This window comes from Canis lupus, chromosome 31, assembly GCF_011100685.1.
Source record: "Canis lupus familiaris isolate Mischka breed German Shepherd chromosome 31, alternate assembly UU_Cfam_GSD_1.0, whole genome shotgun sequence".
NCBI lineage: Eukaryota > Metazoa > Chordata > Mammalia > Carnivora > Canidae > Canis > Canis lupus.
In genome coordinates this window covers 31,894,107-31,913,842 of record NC_049252.1, presented here as the reverse complement: position 1 = coordinate 31,913,842, position 19,736 = coordinate 31,894,107, and the positions used below count along the sequence as shown (strand labels likewise).

At 41.3% G+C, this 19,736-nt stretch overlaps 2 protein-coding genes across 4 annotated transcripts in view; one reads left to right on the top strand and one right to left on the bottom strand.

Moving 5' to 3' along the window:
- TTC3 (tetratricopeptide repeat domain 3) overlaps positions 1 to 8,299 on the bottom strand; it is a 116,775-nt gene extending 108,476 nt beyond the window's left edge. Inside the window, 1 exon segment of the mRNA XM_038581468.1 lies at positions 8,245 to 8,299. The gene's annotated coding sequence lies outside the window, so the exon portion shown is untranslated.
- Positions 8,177 to 17,650, top strand: LOC478413 (phosphatidylinositol glycan anchor biosynthesis class P). Of its 3 annotated transcripts, none has more exons than XM_038581473.1 (5): positions 8,177 to 8,200; positions 9,653 to 9,756; positions 15,403 to 15,475; positions 16,027 to 16,145; positions 17,475 to 17,650. In XM_038581473.1, exons 2-5 carry the CDS (start codon positions 9,675 to 9,677, stop codon positions 17,603 to 17,605), a joined length of 405 nt encoding a protein of 134 aa, XP_038437401.1. In that variant the 5' UTR covers positions 8,177 to 8,200; positions 9,653 to 9,674; the 3' UTR covers positions 17,606 to 17,650. The 3 variants fall into 3 exon arrangements, with proteins under 3 accessions (XP_038437401.1, XP_038437402.1, XP_038437400.1); XM_038581474.1 differs by lacking the exon at positions 8,177 to 8,200 and adding an exon at positions 8,419 to 8,633; XM_038581472.1 differs by lacking the exon at positions 8,177 to 8,200 and adding an exon at positions 9,380 to 9,500.
- Positions 17,651 to 19,736: the final 2,086 nt, after the last annotated feature.

Below are 19,736 nucleotides of genomic sequence, written 5' to 3'. Positions count from 1 at the left end.
TACAAACTCAAGTAAACACACTGCTAAAATTAAACATTAATGTAAAGGACTTCTAATCCCAACAGTTACAAAGAACTAATGGGGGACTCTCATTGCAAAACAAAGTAGGTTCTAGATTTTAAAAATTTATAATTTTGCTGAGCTCATAGCTCATAGAAATAGGGAACATTTAAAGCCACCCTTTCCTCCCCAAAAGGAATAAACCTCTAGCTAAAAACTAAAGCTGACAGTCAAGAGCTACAAACAGTAATGCCAAGAGCAATAATGGACACTGAGCTCTGGGCCAGAAGCAAAGTGAGGAAACTGAGCCATGCAAACTCCCTGGCTTCCAATGGAAGCCGATACAAATCAGGAGGAAAGCACAAATCAAACTCTCAAGATGCTTCAGGGAAAGATCAATCAAATAGGAGTTCATAACCAAAGATCATCAAGCAAAGGAGGTGACAACCCACCATGAGGGAGAGACAACAGAAAGAACGGCAATGAATTTAGACCCCTAAAGACATCAGACTTTGGATTGACTGCCATATACAGCCTACAGAATACCCATAGATTCAGAAAAAAGAGCAAGCAACATAAGACTATAAAAGACTTGGGAATCTAAAAAAAGAAGTGGAACTTCTGGAAATAAAAAATATAACTGTTAAAAGTAAAAGGAAAAAAATAGATTCAGTAAAAGAAGATTAAGCACAGATGAAGAGAAATTATGAACTACAAGATGTGCCTAATGAAATCACCTAGCACTGGAAATTCTGGTAAAGAAACAAGGAAATGAAAACTAAGAAAGATGAAAAGTAATTGATCTGCCAACAATTCAACACATGTACATCCAATTAAACTTCCAGAAGAAGAAAATAGATAAAATCAAAGCGAGATAAAATAATATTTATTACAAGGCTCAGAATCTCTGGACTTAATGAAAGACAAAATTCAAAATCAAGAAACACGTGTATTCAAGAGGATAAATAAAAAGATATCTCCAGCAGACTTAGAAAGGAAATGACATAGGACCAAAAATAGAAAATTTAATGCAACCAGAAGAAAAAGAATATTTTCTTCCAAGTAAAAAAAAATAAAACTGGCAAGAGGCTTTGAATGTAGAATATCTTTCCCATGTGGACAGAAAATAATCTATCAACCTAGATAGACCTATATACCCAATGAAACTATCTCTCAAGAACAAGGGTAAGATGAAAAAAAAATTTTTTTTGAGAGAGAAAAAAAATACACATGCGCACAAGCAGAGGGAGAGGGAGCAGACTCCCCACTAAGCATGGAACCCAACTCGGGGCTCTATCCCAGGGCCCTGAGATGATGACCTGACCCAAAGTCAAATGCTTAATTGACTTAAGCCACCCAGGCACCGTGGAAAGTAGTTTTAGATAAAAATTGAGCTATCAATAGATTTGAATTAATTTCTAAAAAAAAAATACTAATTAAAACACAAACTAGCTGACTAGATTAAAAGAAAAGCCCTGTAATATATTTTTTATAACAGACACCTACAATTTAAGGACATTAAAAAAAAAATGACAGTAAAATAAGAGAAAAGGGTATTCCAGGTGTATTACCATCCAAACGAAGGTGGGACAGACTAAATAGATGCTAAGACAGAAAGCAAAATTAGGCATGGAGAGGATCACAGCATAATAGAAAAGGTTCAATCTATGAGGAAAATAATGTTAAATGTAACTAATCAAAGTCTCAAAATACATCAAAAAAAGTTAAGAAAAAAGTCAAGAAAAAGAGATGACTGCAACACATCTCTCTCGATAACAAGTGAAACAGAAATTAATAAAGACAGTCTAAAGCATATAATTTACAACCTTGATCTAACAGATATATAACAATTAGAGAATATATGTCACAAGTACACACTGAAAAGTTATAATTCACTATGTACAGGGCCAGAAGTCCAGGGCAAGCAAATATTTTGTAAAAGATAAAATACATACTATATTCTCTGATAACACAATCTAGAAATGAATAATAGAAATAAATGTTAGTGTAGATACATTTAGAAACTAAAAAACATGTTTCAAAGGAAAGTTTAAAACATGTAAGTCAAAGAAATCAAAATGAAAAATTTTAAAAGTACTTAGATTTGACAATAAAAACACTATAAATTAAACAATGTTAGATAAATCAAAATAAATTTTAAGCAAGTTTACAGCCTAATAACTTCCTTACACTAGGAAATAACAATGGCTGAAAATTAATGAGTTGAGAATGCAATTTAAGTTAGAAAAATCACATAAGGGTAAGTCCAAACACAGAAAAAGAGGTAAGTAAAAGAAAAAGAATCAATGAACTAAAACACAAAAATGTAACAGAATTAGGCCAAAAATTAATCACTTGCCTAGATTACTAAACTAGACTTTTGACAAAATTAATAAAGAAAAAAGAAAAGTCACACACAAATAATATTCAAAACGAGAAAGGGAACATTAACAATAGATAAAGCAGAAATTTAAAAAGTAATTAAGAAAATACCATGAACTTGATGACAACTTAAAATTTTTGTTGAAAAGACAAATTGCTTAAACTTACCAAATTAAAAAGAAACAAAATCTGTAGTCCTATTACTATTCAACTGCTAATCACTACTAAATTATTAACAATTTACAATCCATCTACAAAGAAAACATTAGATCCAAATGATCTTAGAGGTAAATTCCAACCTCTAATCACTTTTAAGAAACAAATCACTCTAATGCAAACTCCCAGGGAACAACAACAAAAAGAACTATTCTCTGATTAGTATAAGGTCAGTGTAACCTTAATGCCAAAATCAGACAAAATTGTCAATAAAGAAAAATGACAGATGATTTCACTCAGATACAAAAATCCTACATAAAATATTAGCAAATTCATTCCAGTAGTTCATGAAAAGACAATTCACTAAAATCAACTTGGGTTTATCTTAGTAAAGAACACAAAAGAGAATTAAGAATTTTAAAATATATTAATTGAAACCCATTTCATTTAATAAATTAAAAAAGAAAACCACAAAATATTGAGTTTTTCTATCCCATGTAGAAAAGCATGTGACAAAATTGCAAAGACTCCCCTAATTAATAACACATTTTTAATGGGGAAACATTCCTTTTAAAATCAGGAATGAGACATGTATACCTACTATAATCACTTCTAACAACGATAATCATTTCTATTGAACACAGATGTAAAAGTATGCCATCATATTAAGACCAGAAAAAAAATTTGAAGGGAAAATAATTGAAAGGAAGAACCAAGTGTCAATATTTGCAATGATACAATTATTCACACAGAACTCAAAAGAATTACAGAAATTCTATTAGAAATAATGAAAGTTTTTCAAGTGATGGCTAAAGATTAATATAAAAATCCATTAAATTTCTATTTAGCTAACAATAAAGTGAGAAAATAGAATCTTAAAAAATAACACCATTTATAAAAGCAACAAAACTAGAAACATCAGAATCAACATTTTAAAACTGTTGGATCTGTATGGAGAAAATCATAAAACCACATTAAAAGACATTAAAAACCTAAATAAATGAAATACATACCATGTTCTCAGACAGGAACGCTCAAAATCTTAAAGATTTCAATTCTCCCTCATATTGATTCAATAATTCCAATTAATTCCCAAAGAGTTTTTCACATCATGTGATAAGTTGATTCTTAAAACAAGAACAAAGGTCCAAGAACATCTGAGACTCAAGACCTCCTGCCCCCAATAGCAAGATTTCTGGTAAAGCTAAAGGATTAATCATGAAAGCGTGATCTAACACAGAGACAGTGAAGGAGACAAGTGGCACAAAAAGGGGTCAGAAACAAAACCATGCTGGTAAACAGAGGGCCAATTCCATGCATCGTATGAGACAGCTGCAGCCACAGGGAGGAAAAAAATGAATGTGGATCACTGCCTCACTTGTACACAAAAATCAATACCAGATGAATTATGAATTTAAATGTGAAAGACATCATTTTAAAACTTCTAAAAAGAAACACAGGAGAATGTCTTTATAATTCCAAAGCGAGGTAAAGTCTCCAATTAGATTACATGAAAATTAAGAACTTCTGTTCACCAAAACACACCATAAGAAATAAAAAGACAAGCCATGAACTGGAAGAAGATATTTACAGTGCATACAATCAATAAAAGATCAGTGTTACCAGTTTATTAGTTTTAAAAGACAACCCAAGAGAAAAATGGGTAAAAGATGACCAGATATTTCACAAAAGAGAAAGAGTTCATAAACATCTGAAAAGATGTTCAAACTCATTAACAAAGAAATGCAAATTAAAATCACAATGACACATTCTTTCATATCCATTTGGTTGGCAAATATCAAGATATCTGAGGATACGTGTTGAAGTAGATATGACTCAGCTATAACTCTTATACACTGCTTATCAAAGTATATAAATTGACAAAACTGCTGGCCAAAATACAGGGTGGTACAATCACTTCAGAAAACCATTTGGTAAAGTTGAACATTCATACCCCATAACCCAGGGATTTGACTTCTAGCAAATAGCTTACCATCGCAGTATTCCAACTTTCTTTACTCACAAACCACTAAAAATGTTTTAAATCATGTTCACACTAAGATGACATCTAAAAGTGTTCAGCCCAAGTTTAAATAATTGCAAATGATGAATTTCTTGGGACATTTAAAAAAAACTGACATATCATTGGCCTAAACTGTTATAGCATAGAATTGATCAAAAATTACTATATACACCGATAATTAGACATAAAATGTGAAATGTATTGCAAATGTCACTCTTGAGACGGGAAGCACCTGGATTAGAAAAAGCTTTCTCTAACACTATATACATATATGACTTACATATATATATGATTGTTTATATATCAGACCTGCAATATATTTAATTATATATGTAACATACAATATGTTTACTTATATACTGAATATAGGATTTTGAATTACCTCTTTGTTTTCCATGGAGTTTTTCTGCTTGGGACAATGCCTTAGAAATACTCCATATGGACAAGTGGTATGCCTTCCTTATCTTAAGGTAGAAGTGCTACTAGGAAAGGTAAGGTGGAAAGTAGAACGGGAGGCCTCTAACACAGGCCTCGGGCATTATCAATTTTAAGAAAGAGTACACAGTAAAAATTGATTCAATAATATTACTCTCCCCCAAGTACTCCCTAGAAATATCATTACCCCGTTGGGGGTCATATATCAGGATGAAAATTAAGAGAAATTCTTATAACTGTGTACCAGAAGATAGGTACAAGAATCTTCATAATAGCAAAACCTAGAAAGAGCCAAACCGTCAAGAAGAACTGTATACACTGTGTTATATTCATCTGTGGAATATTACACAGCAGTGAAAATTAATGACTTGTATCTCTACTCAATATCAGTGACTCTGAGAAACATTGAGCTTATGAAATAAGCAAGTCTTAGAAAACTGTATCCAGAATTCCTTTTTTTTAAATCTCAAACAATAGAAACCATAAAATACATTGTTGAGGGATATACACATATCTGACAAAATCATTTTTAAAAAGCAAGGAATGACAGACAATTCAGGATAGTCACTCTGGAGGTGAGCACATATAATACTGGTCATTTTGATTCTTGGATTGAGTGGTGTATTGATTGGTGTTCATTTTACTGTTTTGCTTCACAACCTGCATATACGTCACATATAATTTTTTATTTTTGTTACATGTGGTTTGACTGTACCAAATATTACATTAAAGAAGAAAAAAGGATTTTTCAAAACCATTCATCATATTTTTAAAATTACATCACCTCAACTGCCACTAGAGAGGTACATAAAACATACTATGGAAATTACTATCTTTACATCAACCATAGGTGCAAAATAAATTTTTACTGGATTTAATCTTATGAAGACCACTTGAGATAAAGACTGAGCCAGTTAGCTGTGAGAGATGAACCCATCTGACACATAGCTAGAGCAAAAGCCAAGGTGGCTACAAGCAAATTTAGCCATAAGCTAAAGTTATAAGGAAGCTGGTCAGTATAGCAGAGACAAAAAAAGTAAAAGTCTAGTAACATAAAATATTAGCAAGGATGTGAGGAAATGGGTGTCCTCACTCAATACCAGTGAGAGTGAAAATTAGTACAATCATTCTGAGAGCTTCTGTGATATTTAGTTAAGTTGAAGATGCACATATTCTACTATCCAGCAACTCTATGAGGTGTTATCTCCTAGATACACCTTTCAAATGTGTGCGCAAGCAGACAAGTACAAAGGTGTTTCCTGCAGGATTGTTTTTAGAGTCGAAAACCAGAAACAACTTCAAAGTCCATCAATTGGGAAATGGATAAAGTATGGTATATTCATACAATTGAATTCTACACCAGCAATTAAAATGAATGAACCAGAGATCACACAATTAACCAATTTATTTGTATATAAATCCCCAAATTTGATGCTGATCAAAAAAAGCAAGTTGCAAAAAGATTTAATATCATTTAATACCATTCAGATTTAAAACACATACCACTGCATATTGTTTATGGATTCACTGTGAACCAACTCTAGAATACGCAAGGGAATGATACGCACAAATCTGAAGACGGTGGCTACCTCTAGAGAAGGAGGGGCAGGTACTCGGAGCGCCTCCAGTATCTGCAATTTTATCTCTTAAAATAAAAAAGGATCTGAAGCAAATTTGGCAAAACAATTACATTTGCAAATCTGAGTCGTGGGTTGGTTAGATTCCCCCCTTTGTATCGTATATGAGAAATACTCCAGAAATTAAAAAGAAAAAAAAAAGGGAAATTAGGCAAAGGTAAGAAAATTGATCAAATGAACAGAAAGAAATAATAGCAAAACACAGCCTTCGAGCGCAGAGCACGAGCCTTTGAGCAAGCAGCAGCGTAGGAGGTGGATCTTTAATCGATCCCAGAGGTTTCTTTCCCTGTGTATCCTTGTAACAAACCCCATTTCCCTTAGGATAAAATGCCCATTTCTTGCAATAAAAAAAAAAAAAAAAAAAAGTCCTAACTAGAGCTGTGACTATGAGAAAACTGCTGCCAAGGGAGGAGTAAAAATCTGCACGATGTCTACTGAGTGCCCTCGCCAGGATGTTGGGCAGAATCGAGAGAGGGAATTTATGCGAACGCCATCAAACGCTAGACGAACCCGTGATGCATTATACCAAGGACGCCCAGGCACAGCGACAATGCATTTGCCCAACTGGCATGTACGTGTGTGTATTTTGCAAAAGGCGTCTTTGCAACTGAAGGGCTCTGGGCGTCTACGGCGCTTCTGGAAAAAGCACTCTGCACCGTCACCAGCCAAAATTCACCTACGCTTTGGCTCCATTTCTGGCCCTGGACTCCCCCCCCCCCCCAATTTCGTCCCCAGGAAAAGCTGGCTGCACAAGCCACACTCGATGTCGTCAACACTCCCGCCGCCGTCTCCCCCTTCCCACCCTCGTCGGGGGCGGGCGGAGGGAGGGAGGGAGGGAGGATGCTCCCAGGAGGAGGGGGGAGCGCTGGGTTGGTTTTCCCACCACCCCCACCTCCCACCTCCCACCTCCAGGTCCCCTCCCTGGGAGAGAAGCCGCCCCCGGGCCTCGACTGCGGTTGTCACCAACACGGGGGGCGCAGACGGGAGGCACACGAGCGTTCAGGAACGCGCACGAGGGAAGGCAGACCCCGGTTCAGGGCCCAGGCACGGGGGTGGGGGATGCTCTAGGACGGGGTCAGGACTGCAGAAGGCGCAGTCCCCGGAATGGGGAGGAGGAGGGGGGCGGGGCGCGGACACGCAGAGGGCGCCCCCCCCCCCCCCCACGAGCTCGAGGCGCCCCCGCCGCGACCCAGAACGGGCGCGACACAAAGGAAGCCACACGCAGGCGCGTGCCCGCAGCCCGGCCCCGGCCCCCGAGGCCTGCAGGGGTGTCGCCCTCCCGACGAGAGCGCGGGCGGCGGGGCAGGGGACGCGCGCACAAAGGGGCCACTCCCACCCTCACCCCGGGGCGGCGGGGGGGGTCCGAGCTCGCCGAAGGGGGCCGTGAGACAACGGGGACACACCCCCTGGGTCCGACAGGAGCGGCCACACCCCCAGCGCCCCCGCACCCCGACCCACGCAGACACACCGCGGGCACCACAGCGAGCGACACCCACACTCACCACACACCCACGGAGGGGGTGTGCAGGGCCCCTCTCCCCGGGCATCTCGGCTGCAGCGCGACAAGGTGACACATCCGGGAGCCCCGCCGCGCGCCAGATGTGCACTCACCGGGGCCCGCCGCCCGCGAGCCTCGGACGCGGGCCGCCGCCGACGCCGCCGCCTCGGGCCCTCCACGTCAGCCGGCGGGCGGGCGGGAGCGGGCGGCGGCGCGGGCGGCAGGCGCGTCACGTGGGCAGCGCGCAGGCGCAGGCGCAGGCGCAGGCCGCCGCCCCGCCCCCTCCGCGGCCGCGAGCCCAGCGATCCGCCGGACGAGGGTCGCGCTGCGCCTGCGCCTGCGCCGGGGTCGGAGGAGGGGGCGCCGCGGCCGCCCGGCCTTTCCTTCGGCTTTCCCCTCTCGCCCCCGCCGAGGCTCCTCGGAAGGCGCCTGCGCAGGGGACTGGGCGCGGAGGCGGCCGAGCTGTCGGGAGGGGCTTGCGTGGGCGCTTCCAACGCCCCAGGTCGAGGGCCTGCCCCCCCACACCTCTACCCTAGAATGAGAAACGGAAGCCCCCCGGGGGGGCAGGACCGGGTCCCGGCCGTGCTGTGCCCTCTCTGCAGGGAGGCGAAGCCTGCGGGGCGGGGGCGGGGGCGGGGGCGGGAGCGGCGCGCGGCCCTCCCCTCCTCTCCCCTCTCCTCCCCGACCTTCCCCTCCCTCCTCTCCTCCGCTCTCCCCTCCCCTCCTCTCCTCTCCTCCCCTCCCTTCTTCTCCCCTCCTCTCCCCTGCTCTCCTGTCCACTCCCCTCCTCTTCCCTCTCCTCCCCTCCTCTGCTCTCCTGTCCCCTCCCCTCCTGTCCCCTCCTCTGCTCTCCTGTCCCCATCCCGTCCCCTCCTCTCCTGTTCCCTCCTCTCCCCTCCCGTCCCATCCCCTCCCCTCCCCTCTCCTCCTCTCCCCTCCCCTCCTCTCCCCTCCCCTCCCCTCCTCTCCTCTCCCCTCCCCTCCTCTCCCCTCCCCTCCTCTCCCTCCCCTCCCTCCTCTCCCTTCCCCTCCCCTCCTCTCCTCTCCCCTCCCCTCCTCTCTCTCCCCTCCCTCCCCTCCTCTCCCCTCCTCTCCTCTCCTCTCCCTTCCCCTCCCCTCCTCTCCCCTCCCCTCCCCTCCTCTCCTCTCCCCTCCCCTCCTCTCCCCTCCCCTCCTCTCCTCTCCCCTCCCCTCCTCTCCCTTCCCCTCCCCTCCTCTCCTCTCCCCTCCCCTCCTCTCCTCTCCCCTCCCCTCCTCTCCCCTCCTCTCCTCTCCTCTCCCTTCCCCTCCCCTCCTCTCCTCTCCCCTCCCCTCCTCTCCTCTCCCCTCTGCCGCAGGGAGCCGCGCCCGCCCAGTCCGTGCTGGAGATGTGCGTGCAGGGGCCAGCGTAGCCTGCTTTAGTCTGGGGGTGGGGGCGGGAAGCTGCGGAGGCTGTGCCCCTAGCAAAGCGATGAGGCTGCAACAGACCAGTGTGAGGAGGGGGAGTAAATCATTGATGATGATTGTGTTTCCTTCCCACAGATTGTCTAAAGCCACAGGGAAAATGGTGGAAAATTCACCGTCGCCATTGCCAGAAAGAGCGATTTATGGCTTTGTTCTTTTCTTAAGCTCCCAATTTGGCTTCAGTAAGTACTTCCCTGATGGATGGCCAGTGCCTTTTTGTTCTTGTGTTCAACGGCAAGGATATTACTGCATTTGTTCTTAGAATGTGCACATAGTGACCTGTGATTCTTTTCTATCCCCTATGTCTCTTTTTTAAGAAAACCTGAAGGGAATTTGCACTTGGTGTTTGATATGTCCGACACTAGCGTAAATAATGTCAATAAATATTTATACAACACCAGACAGGATCGCAAAGTAGGTAATACCCGGTCCCTGTGGTCATAGTTTTCTGGACAAGACCAGTAAATCTACAATTAACAGTGTGAAAAGAGCCATGGGAACCCAGTAGAGAGACCTGAAATCCGACTGGGAAATCAGGGTGAGGTTTTTCCCCAGCAATAAGAAGAAAGGTGTGGGAAGGTTTTGAATGACAGGTTTAGAGTGAGTAAGTTGGTGCAGGTGCAGCCTCTGGGAGCCAGGAAGTGAAGAGAATTATAGGCTGGAGAAGCTATGTGCACTTTACTTTGCTAGATCTGGCTTAGTTCTTGGAAGATCCTATTTTCCAATAAGGAAAACTGATGCTTACTGAGACAGTAATGTGCCCAGGATCGCACAGCAGGCCCCAGGTCTCTCCTCGAAAGGATGTAGGAATTATAAGGAAAACAGGAGAAAGATTGAGTGTCCCCATCCAACTTTTTGGAATTTTGTGGAATACAAGGGAGGTGAGGGATTGTAGTATTTCTGAACTCTGACTGCATTGGTACAGCCAGCCATGCTGTTGGCAAGGGTAGTGTATAGGACTAAAGAAGTTGTGACTCGAGTTCAAATCCTGACTCCTCCAGGGACTAGCTGTGTCACCCGGGACCATTTGTCTAAGCTCTTCAACCTTTAGATTCTTCATCTTAAAAGGATGGTGATAAAATTCTGTAGGTTGCCTTTTAGTTTCATTGATTGTTTCCTTCCCTATAGAAGTAGAAGCTTTTCATCTTGATGACATCCCAATAGTTTATTTTGGCTTTTGTTTCCCTTGCCTCGGGAGACATACCTAGTAAGAAGTGGTTATGGCCCACAACCAAAAATTAATGCTGCAAATTCTTGAGTGCTTACTACTCGCCACTGTTATAGGCAAAGGAGGAGCAAAATATTCAAAAATTTCCTGCTCTCAGAGGGTTTTCATTCTAGTAGGGGGAGATAGCCAATGAACAAATTAAATAAGTAATACAAATAGGATGTCAGATGATAACATGTACCGTGGGGAAAAAATTAAGAAAGGAGGATAAGAAATGGGAGGAGGTTGCTGTTTTATATACAGCAGTCTGGAAATGCCTCACTAAGAGATAAGATTTCAGCACAGACATGAAAAGTGGGAGTTAGCCATGGGGCAATCTGAGGAAAGAATCACCCAGACAGAGAATAGCCAGTACAGAAGCCTTTAGAAGAGCATGCCTGTGGGTTCACGGAACAGGTGCAGGTCAGTGAGGTTGAAGCCTGAGAAAGTGAGGCAAAAGTAATAGGATAGAGAAGTCAGAGGCCATACCTGGCAATTATGATAAAACTAGGTAGTGGGTGCAGGAGGATTACACAATTCTCTGTACGTTTAAATATTTACTGAACTAAAAACAAGGCAATTTTCTCAGGCTGCTCAAGCCACTATAACAAAATGTCATAGACTGGGAGGCTTAAACAGTAGACATTTATTTTTCAAGGTTCTGGAAGCTAGGAAGTACAAGATCAGGGTACCAGCAGGTTGGGTTCTTGGTGAAGGCCCTCTTCCTGGCTTGCAGACAGCCACCCTCTTGCTGTGTCCTCACAGAGTGGAGGGAGAGTGAACAGAAGCCCTGGTCTCTTATTTTCCTTTAACGGCACTAATCCCATTATGGGACCCCACCCTCATGATTTTGGGAGGTAGTTAGGTTTAGGGATTCGAGCTTCAATGTATGAATTTGGGGAACATGCACACATCCGGTCCATAACAGTAATTACGGATTTTGATGATAGCATTGAAGGAAATAAAGGGAAATGATAGGGAGTAAAGAGAGTGTGGTGGGTGGGACACAATTGGAATAGCAAGTGAGGGGGAACACCTCATTTAAGAAGGTGATGGTTGACTAAGACATGATGGAAGAGAAGGAGCCATCCATTAAAAGAGTGAAAGGAAGAACATTCCAGGCAGACAGCACTCACTATTAAGTGGCCTTGAGACATTGTCTGGAGCTGGTGCATGGGGCACCAGGACTGGACATTGGAGAGGTGGGCAGGACATTTAAGTTCTTGCAAGCCCTGGCAAGGAGTTTGGATTTTATTCTAAAGGTATCTAATTTATTCTAAGAGTTTGAGCAGACAAGCAGTCTGGTCAGATTTATATTTCTGGAAGATCACTTATTGCTGTGTAGAGGAGTGCTCAGGTACTCTGTGTCCTCAGGCTTGAATTTTTTTTTTTTTTTTTTTTTTTTGTAAGAGAGAACAGAGTAGGGGCAGAGGGAAAGAGAGAATCTTAAGCAGACTCCTCAACCAGCATGGAGCTGATCCCACCATCCTGAGGTCACGACCTGAGCCAAAACCAAGAGTCAGATGCTTAAACAGCTAAGCCACCCAGGTGCCCCATGGCTTGAAGTTTGTAGACATCCACTCTAAAAACCTAGGAGTTGTTCTTCACTTGCACTTTTTCTTCTCCTCCTAACTCATCCGCTCCTGCCACATCTGGTGGGGCTTCTTACTGCCTCTGCTCTTCCACAGATACATCCTGCACACAATCATCACAGCTCTCGGGATGCCTGGGTGGCTCAGTGGTTGACCATCTGCTTTCAGCTCAGGTCATGGTCCCTGGGGTCCCAGGATTGAGTCCCATGTCGGGCTCCCTGCATGGGGCCTGCTTCTCCCTCTGCCTGTGTCTCTGCCTCTCTCTCTGTCTCTCATGAATAAATAAATAAAATCTTTAAAAAAAATTATTACAGCTCTCTCTCTGGATCATGGCAGGAAACACCATTTTCTCCTATTTACTTTCTTCCTCATCAGTAGGCCCCAACCATATACCTTTTTAATCTGGCTGATCCCCTGACTCCTCTGCTTAAAACCCCTGGTTGGGGTATGGATAGTCATTTCTCTTTGTAGTTTGCTATCTTAAAACAAGATAGTTTGTAGTTTAAAACAGACAAAATATCCAGTTCACTCCATTGCTTACAGCATAAAGTCCAAGTTCCTTGTACAATATATTTCATGATCTGGGATCTGTTCACATTTCCATCTTTATTTCTCAGCGCTCAGAGCCTTACACTTTATGCCGCATTCACTCTAAATGGCTTAAAGTTTCCCCAAGATGCATCATACTCCTCCTCACTTGCGTGTTTTTACTAATGCTCTTGCTATGCCTGTAAGTATAGTATGAACACACTGCTTAGGTTCACATTCCAGCGCAGTAACTTTTAGCTGTGAGATCTGAAGCAAGTTACTGAAATTCCCTGTGCCTTGATTTTTTTTCATTAATGGATTAGGGATAATAATACCATGCACCCTAGAGAGTTTGGAAAGGGTCAAGTGAGCTAATGCATGGGAAGTTCTTACCATCACATTTGATTCATTTCTGTCCTACACACTAGTTTGTGAGAATTGGGACTGTCTCTCTTATTTCTATATAGCCTTGACTTTTACATAGTGCCTAGCATATAGTAGATGTTGAATAAATGTTCATTCAGTCAATTAAGTAAAGTCAGTCACTTCCATTTATGATTTTATGTTATGCTTCCCTACTCTTTGTATTTCATTCATTTTAAAAGCTATCACAAGCTGCAACCCTGTCCCATGCCACCTTTTCTCTCTACTATCTAGTCACACCAATTCCCTCACCAGATCCTTTGTGTTCTCTCTGTGGATCATGGCAGGGATCACTGTTTTCTTGTATTTCCTTCCTTCCTTATCTTCAGGCCCCAGATGTATACATTTTTAACCTGGCTACTCCCCTACTGATTATTTAGGCCCTGGTTTAGTCATTTCCTCCAGGAAACCATTAACATCACCTCTATCAGCACTAGTGTGTGGGCTAGGTCGTTTTTGTTTTTTTGTTTTTTTTTTTAATTTTTTTTAAAGATTTTATTTATTTATTTATTCATGAGAGACACACACAGAGAGAGGCAGAGACACCGGCAGAGGGAGAAGCAGGCTCCATGCAGGGAGTCCAACGTGGGACTCGATCCCGGGTCTCCAGGATCCCACCCTGGGCTGAAGGCGGCACTAAACCGCTGAGCCACCCAAGCTGCTCGGCTAAGGTCCTTCTTATGTGCTCTTATATCACCGTTTATTACGCATTAGCACTTACCACAATGTGGTGAAAATACCAATTTACTCGTCTCTATTCCCTCCCCTAGATTTTAAGCTCAGGAAGGGCAGAGCCATGTCTTTTGGGTTCACCGTTGTCTCTAATGCTCCCGATGTAGAATATGACTCCTTCAACATCATTGATATGGATAGTTTGAAATTTGTCTCTGCCCCTTACCTTGGGCAGATGCCGTGACATTTCTGAGATTTCATTTCAGCTGTAAAAATGGCAAAAATGGCATACATATCCTAGGATTGTTTTAAGGATTGAATTAAATAATGCGTGTGAAATGCTTTGAAGTGTGCTTAGCCCACGGTGAGCGCTTGGGGGTTAGCTGTTGTTTTTACGTATTTACACCAATAAAAGGTGTCACAAAGACTGGGCTTGAGGGAAATAAGATTATATTCTGTAAGATGAGGTGGAATCATGAGGTGGATTGAAACAACAGTAGATAAATTCACCTTGGAGCAACCAGTGTCTATAGTCATTTCATTTCAATTTTGTGGGGATAAAGTGTTGAATGGCTGATATATATATATACACACACATACAATTGCTAGGTGCTACAAGTAACACAACAATTGCTATGATGTGATTTCTGCCCTTAAATTGCTTAACATACAATGTGAGAGTTAAGACATGTTTTAAAAAAAAAGACTAATGGGGGACACCTGGTGGCTCAGCGGATGAGCATCTGCCTTTGGCTCAGGGCATGATCCTGGAGTCCTGGGATTGAGTCCCACGTCAGGCTCCCTCATGGAGCCTGCTTCTCCCTCTGCCTGTGTCTCTGCCTCTCTCTCTCTCTTTCTCTGTCTCTCATGAATAAATAAATAAAATCTTTAAAAAAGAAAGAAAAGTCTAATGGGAAACGGAGTTGTTTAATGGGCGCAGAGTTTTGGATTTGCAAGATGGTGACATTTTTAGGCGTCCGTTTCACAGCAAGGCAAAACATACCACTTTATCACAGATATTATAAGAATGATGTAAGTAAGGAGCTAGGAGACTGAAAGGAAAGAAAATTCATTTCTGAGGTTATCAGGAAACCTTCAAAAAGGTTTTTGGTTTTTGTTAAAGATTCATTTATTTTAGAGAAAAAGAGCAAGAGAGCGTGTGTGAGTGAGACGGCCAGAGGGAGAGGAGGAAAGAGAATCATGAGTAGACTCTGGTGAGCGCAGAACCTGATGGGGGCTCCATCCCACAACCCTGAGATCATGACCAGAACCAAAATCAAGAATTAGATGCTTAACTGACTGAGCCACCAAGCACCCCAGGAGCTTATTGTTTTATCTGAACCTTGATAAATTAGATGCATGCCTTACTAACTTCTCTTTATTCTTGTGTTTGTTCCTTTCTGCAGTACTATATCTCGTGTGGGCTTTTATTCCTGAATCTTGGCTAAACTCCTTAGGCTTAACCTATTGGCCTCAAAAGTAAGTTTAATGTTTTTCTTAAATAAATCTATATTAATCCTGTTTTTAAGGATCATAATTTTTCCTTATGACTACCCTAATTTTAAATATTTATTCTTTTAAGATCTACAAATAGCCGTATAGAAGTGTAAAGCTTTCAAAGGTCATTATCTATACACCTCAAGATATAATTCAAGATAGTGAGGTGAACACATCATTTTCTCCATTTCCTCCCAACATCTTGCTAAGATAACACTATAGAAGAAAAATATTTAAGATATAAACCTACAGGAACACATAATGGGATAGCAGATAAGTATCAAAAGAATTCAAGGAAATGGATTGCAGACAGGTGAGAGGTAACTGACGGAGTTCCCACTTTTTCCATGGTGCTGTGGTAGAGAATGATATAGGACTGCAGTTTTTCATTACAGACCTTGTAGAACAATTTGACTATTTTATATACATGTATTACTTTAAAAAATCAAATTTAAAAAGCATTTTAACTTGGTGATGGACTCTTGAGAATGATGACTTTTTAGACAGTTACCTACTTTAATATTCTTTTGCAGATATTGGGCAGTTGCATTGCCCGTCTACCTCCTCATTATTATATTAATTGGTTATGTACTCTTATTTGGAATAAACATGATGAGTACCTCTCCACTCAACTCCATTCATACAATCACAGGTAAATGAATATCAAAGGGAGCTGCTGGAGAGGGGGCTGGGGAGGGAAGAGCAAGGTATTAGCAGTTTTATCAAGAAAAGCAACCAGGAATAGACTGCAGTAGGTGATAACACATCACCACACTAAAAAGAACCCAGGAGAAATAAATACAAAGTTATACCAGAGGAAATGTTTATGTGGCAGAAATAAATTCTGATGAATATGCTATTTACAGCAGCAATCAGCAGGTATATTTTTCCATAAAGACCACAAGTATATATATGTTCCTTAGCAACTGTGCCTGAGAAAAATATTTCATCCTAAACGGGCAGTGTTGATCAAAGAATAGCAAATAGGTCCATGCAGACCTTGTGCAGTAGAAGGATACGAGAGTGTGCATGTTCCTCAGGCTCTTTGTATACACCTGACCCCAATTATGGTAGATAGAAAAGCCACAGTGTGTTTTTGGAGGGTTTTTTTTTTTAATTCCCCTAAGTCTAAAGATTAAAATAAATTAAATTCCTGACCTTGCTTAGATTCTAGGAAGTGAAGGGGGGTTTTTTGGAAGTGAAGTGTCTAAGTTGCTCGGTGTGGTTTTTTTTTCTTTTTTTCTTTTTTTTTAACTTTTCAACACCTTTTTTTCATTAGCCTATACAATGTATTTTGAAAACCAGTTATAGTATTTTTAGACTTCTTTCTGGTAAGCTAGTGTATTCCCTGCATTCTCACCTAGAATTACAGCAAATAGACAATTTGTGCAAAGAGGGGACATTGTTAAGTTTGCACAAATGTACCAAATGATTTAATAATGTGGGGGTATTGGGTTAAATATATTTTCTAAGCCTGGGTATAATTCTGTCCCTATGAGAAATGTGCAGATGGGACTTTATTTTTTTTTAAGATTTATTTATTTATTTATGATAGAGAGAGAAAGAGAGAGAGAGAGGCAGAGACACAGGAGGAGGGAGAAGCAGGCTCCATGCACCGGGAAGCCCGATGTGGGATTTGATCCCGGGTCTCCAGGATCGTGCCCTGGGCCAAAGGCAGGCACTAAACCGCTGAGCCACCCAGGGATCCCCACAGATGGGACTTTAATCATCATTGTGTAGTTGAATGAAATATTAATTTCTCAAACTAGTTAGAGATGCAGAAAGTACTCTCCTGATTTTCATTCTAATTGGGACATTTCTTCTAAAGAGAGAATTTAAGTAGCCTTTTAATTATGTTCAACATGGTATTTGTTATTATGCAGATGTTAGCCTAGTAAACTATGTGGTGGATCTCCATAAGGCACAGAAAGAATAGAAGAACTTGCTTGGGTAAACAGAACTTTTTGTCCTCTTCTTACAGATAACTATGCTAAAAATCAACAGCAGAAGAAATATCAAGAAGAGGCCATCCCAGCATTAAGGGATATTCCTATTAGTGAAGTAAACCAGATGTTCTTCCTTGCAACCAAAGAACATTATGCCAAAAACTAAATTGTATGTAGACTCACACTACACGCATTTAAGTTTTTGATGTAATGATTTTAACCATAATTATTTTGATTCTTACACACCATATTGAAATGTTAAAAACGGGATCCCTGGGTGGCGCAGCGGTTTAGCGCCTGCCTTTGGCCCAGGGCACGATCCTGGAGACCCGGGATCGAATCCCACATCGGGCTCCCGGTGCATGGAGCCTGCTTCTCCCTCTGTCTATGTCTCTGCCTCTCTCTCTCTCTCTCTCTCTCTCTCTCTGTGTGACTATCATAAATAAATAAAAAATTTAAAAAAAGTAAGTTGCTTCTTTTAAACCAATTTTTTAAATATTAGTTATTAATGAACAGAATAAATAAAATACTGCATTACCATATAGCAGACTTTTTAAAAAATAAATATCAGTAAAAGCAAGAAGTCCCTCCAGAGAAGCGTTCATGTTGCAATTTTTAAATGGCAATTATGTCCTTCCTGCTGTTTTTTCTTAAAGGCCTAGAATTCAAACTCTTAGATTTGGGAGAAGGGTATGTTTAATTTGTGTGTTCTTGCCATCAGATTTGCGTCTCAGACAGAAAGAATCATTTGTTGAGTACTTAGCACATACCAGGTATTTTTCTAATTGTAGCAATGTTAAGATTCTTTCTTAAAGTGCTTAGGTGTTTTTTTGTTTTGTTTTTGTTTTTTTGTTTTTTAAAGATTTCGTTTATTCATGAAAGACACAGGGAGAGAGGCAGAGACACAAGCAGAGGGAGAAGCAGGCTCATGCAATGAACCCTGTGTGGGACTCGACCTCAGAACCCTGGGATCACCACCTGAGCCAAACATGAATGAATATCACACACATATGTTAGGGGAAAAAAATAGTCATAAAAGAATATATACTGTATGATTCCATTTATATGAAACTCGAAAGCAGGAAAAACTAACCTTTGGTGATAAATACACAATAGCAGTATTTACCAGGAAAGGCATGAGGGAACCTGCTGAGGGGTTAGTCTTGATCTGGGTTGTAGTAACTTGCCTATAACAGAAGCATAGCATTAATATCATGTAACTAGTGCTTTTTAACATTGAATTATATTTGGCATACAATATTATATTAATTTCAGGTGTATAAGGTAGCAGTTTGATATTTTTATGCATTACAAAAATGTTCACCACAATAGGATTAGTTGTCATCCGTCACCATGTAAAGGTACTACAGTATTATTGACTGTGACCAGAGAACAGCTGTTTCTTTGGAAGAATGAATAGTTAGCAGAGCAGTCCTCCCACCTTTGTGAGACTCTTGCCCGGTCCAGAATCATCCTTTTGTATTCCCCTCAGGCCAGTGATAGGCCTCCTAAGAAGGTTTTGAAAGGGGTCAGAAAAGGCCCTTAATTAACTCCAGTATCCCACCCACCTCAAGCCTCCTATTAACTTTTCATTGTTTCCCAACAACATTGTTTTTATAGCTCACAAGAGATTATGTCCATGTTTCTCAAATTATGGGATTCGATTCTTTCCAGGGCCTTGGTCAGTTTAGTGCAACGATTCTCACTATTTTTAAAAAATCTCAGGACTCCTTTGTACTCACAAAGAGTGTTTCCAAAGAGCTTTCATATATGTGGATATATTTAGAAACTAAAATAGGAATTTTAAAAATACTTGTTTGTAAATAATAAACCCATTACATTTTGATATATTTAAATAACATTTTATGAAAAATAACTATATTTCCTAAAATTTAGCTAGGCGAGTAGCATTATTTTACATTTTTGCAAATCTCTTTAAATGTCTGCCTTAATGGAAGACAGCTGGGTTCTCCTATCTGCTTCTGTATTCAATCCATTCCAATAGCACATGTCACAAAGCCTCTGGAAAACCACTGCACATTCGTGAGAGAATGAGAGCGGAAAAGAGAAATAGCACCTTAATGGTTTTATGAAATTGGTTTTGACCTCACAGACCCCCTGAAACAGAGTCTCCAGACTTCGCTTTGAGAACCACTGCTTAGTGGGCCTCAACTAGAGAAAGAGAGAGTGAGTGAGAGTGTGTATGTGTGTATGAACTAGCGTAGGATACAGTATTGTACTTGGTACAGGATAAATATCTTGATTGAAGACCTGGCCACGTCAGATCCTTTCTAGTC

Bases quoted from the DNA above. Each gene is read 5' to 3' on its own strand.
- LOC478413 (XM_038581473.1), top strand. From the start codon at position 9,675: ATGGTGGAAAATTCACCGTCGCCATTGCCAGAAAGAGCGATTTATGGC. The intron at 9,757-15,402 runs GTAAGTACTTCC...TCCTTTCTGCAG, and splicing joins AAGCTCCCAATTTGGCTTCA to TACTATATCTCGTGTGGGCT. The intron at 15,476-16,026 runs GTAAGTTTAATG...ATTCTTTTGCAG, and splicing joins TTAACCTATTGGCCTCAAAA to ATATTGGGCAGTTGCATTGC.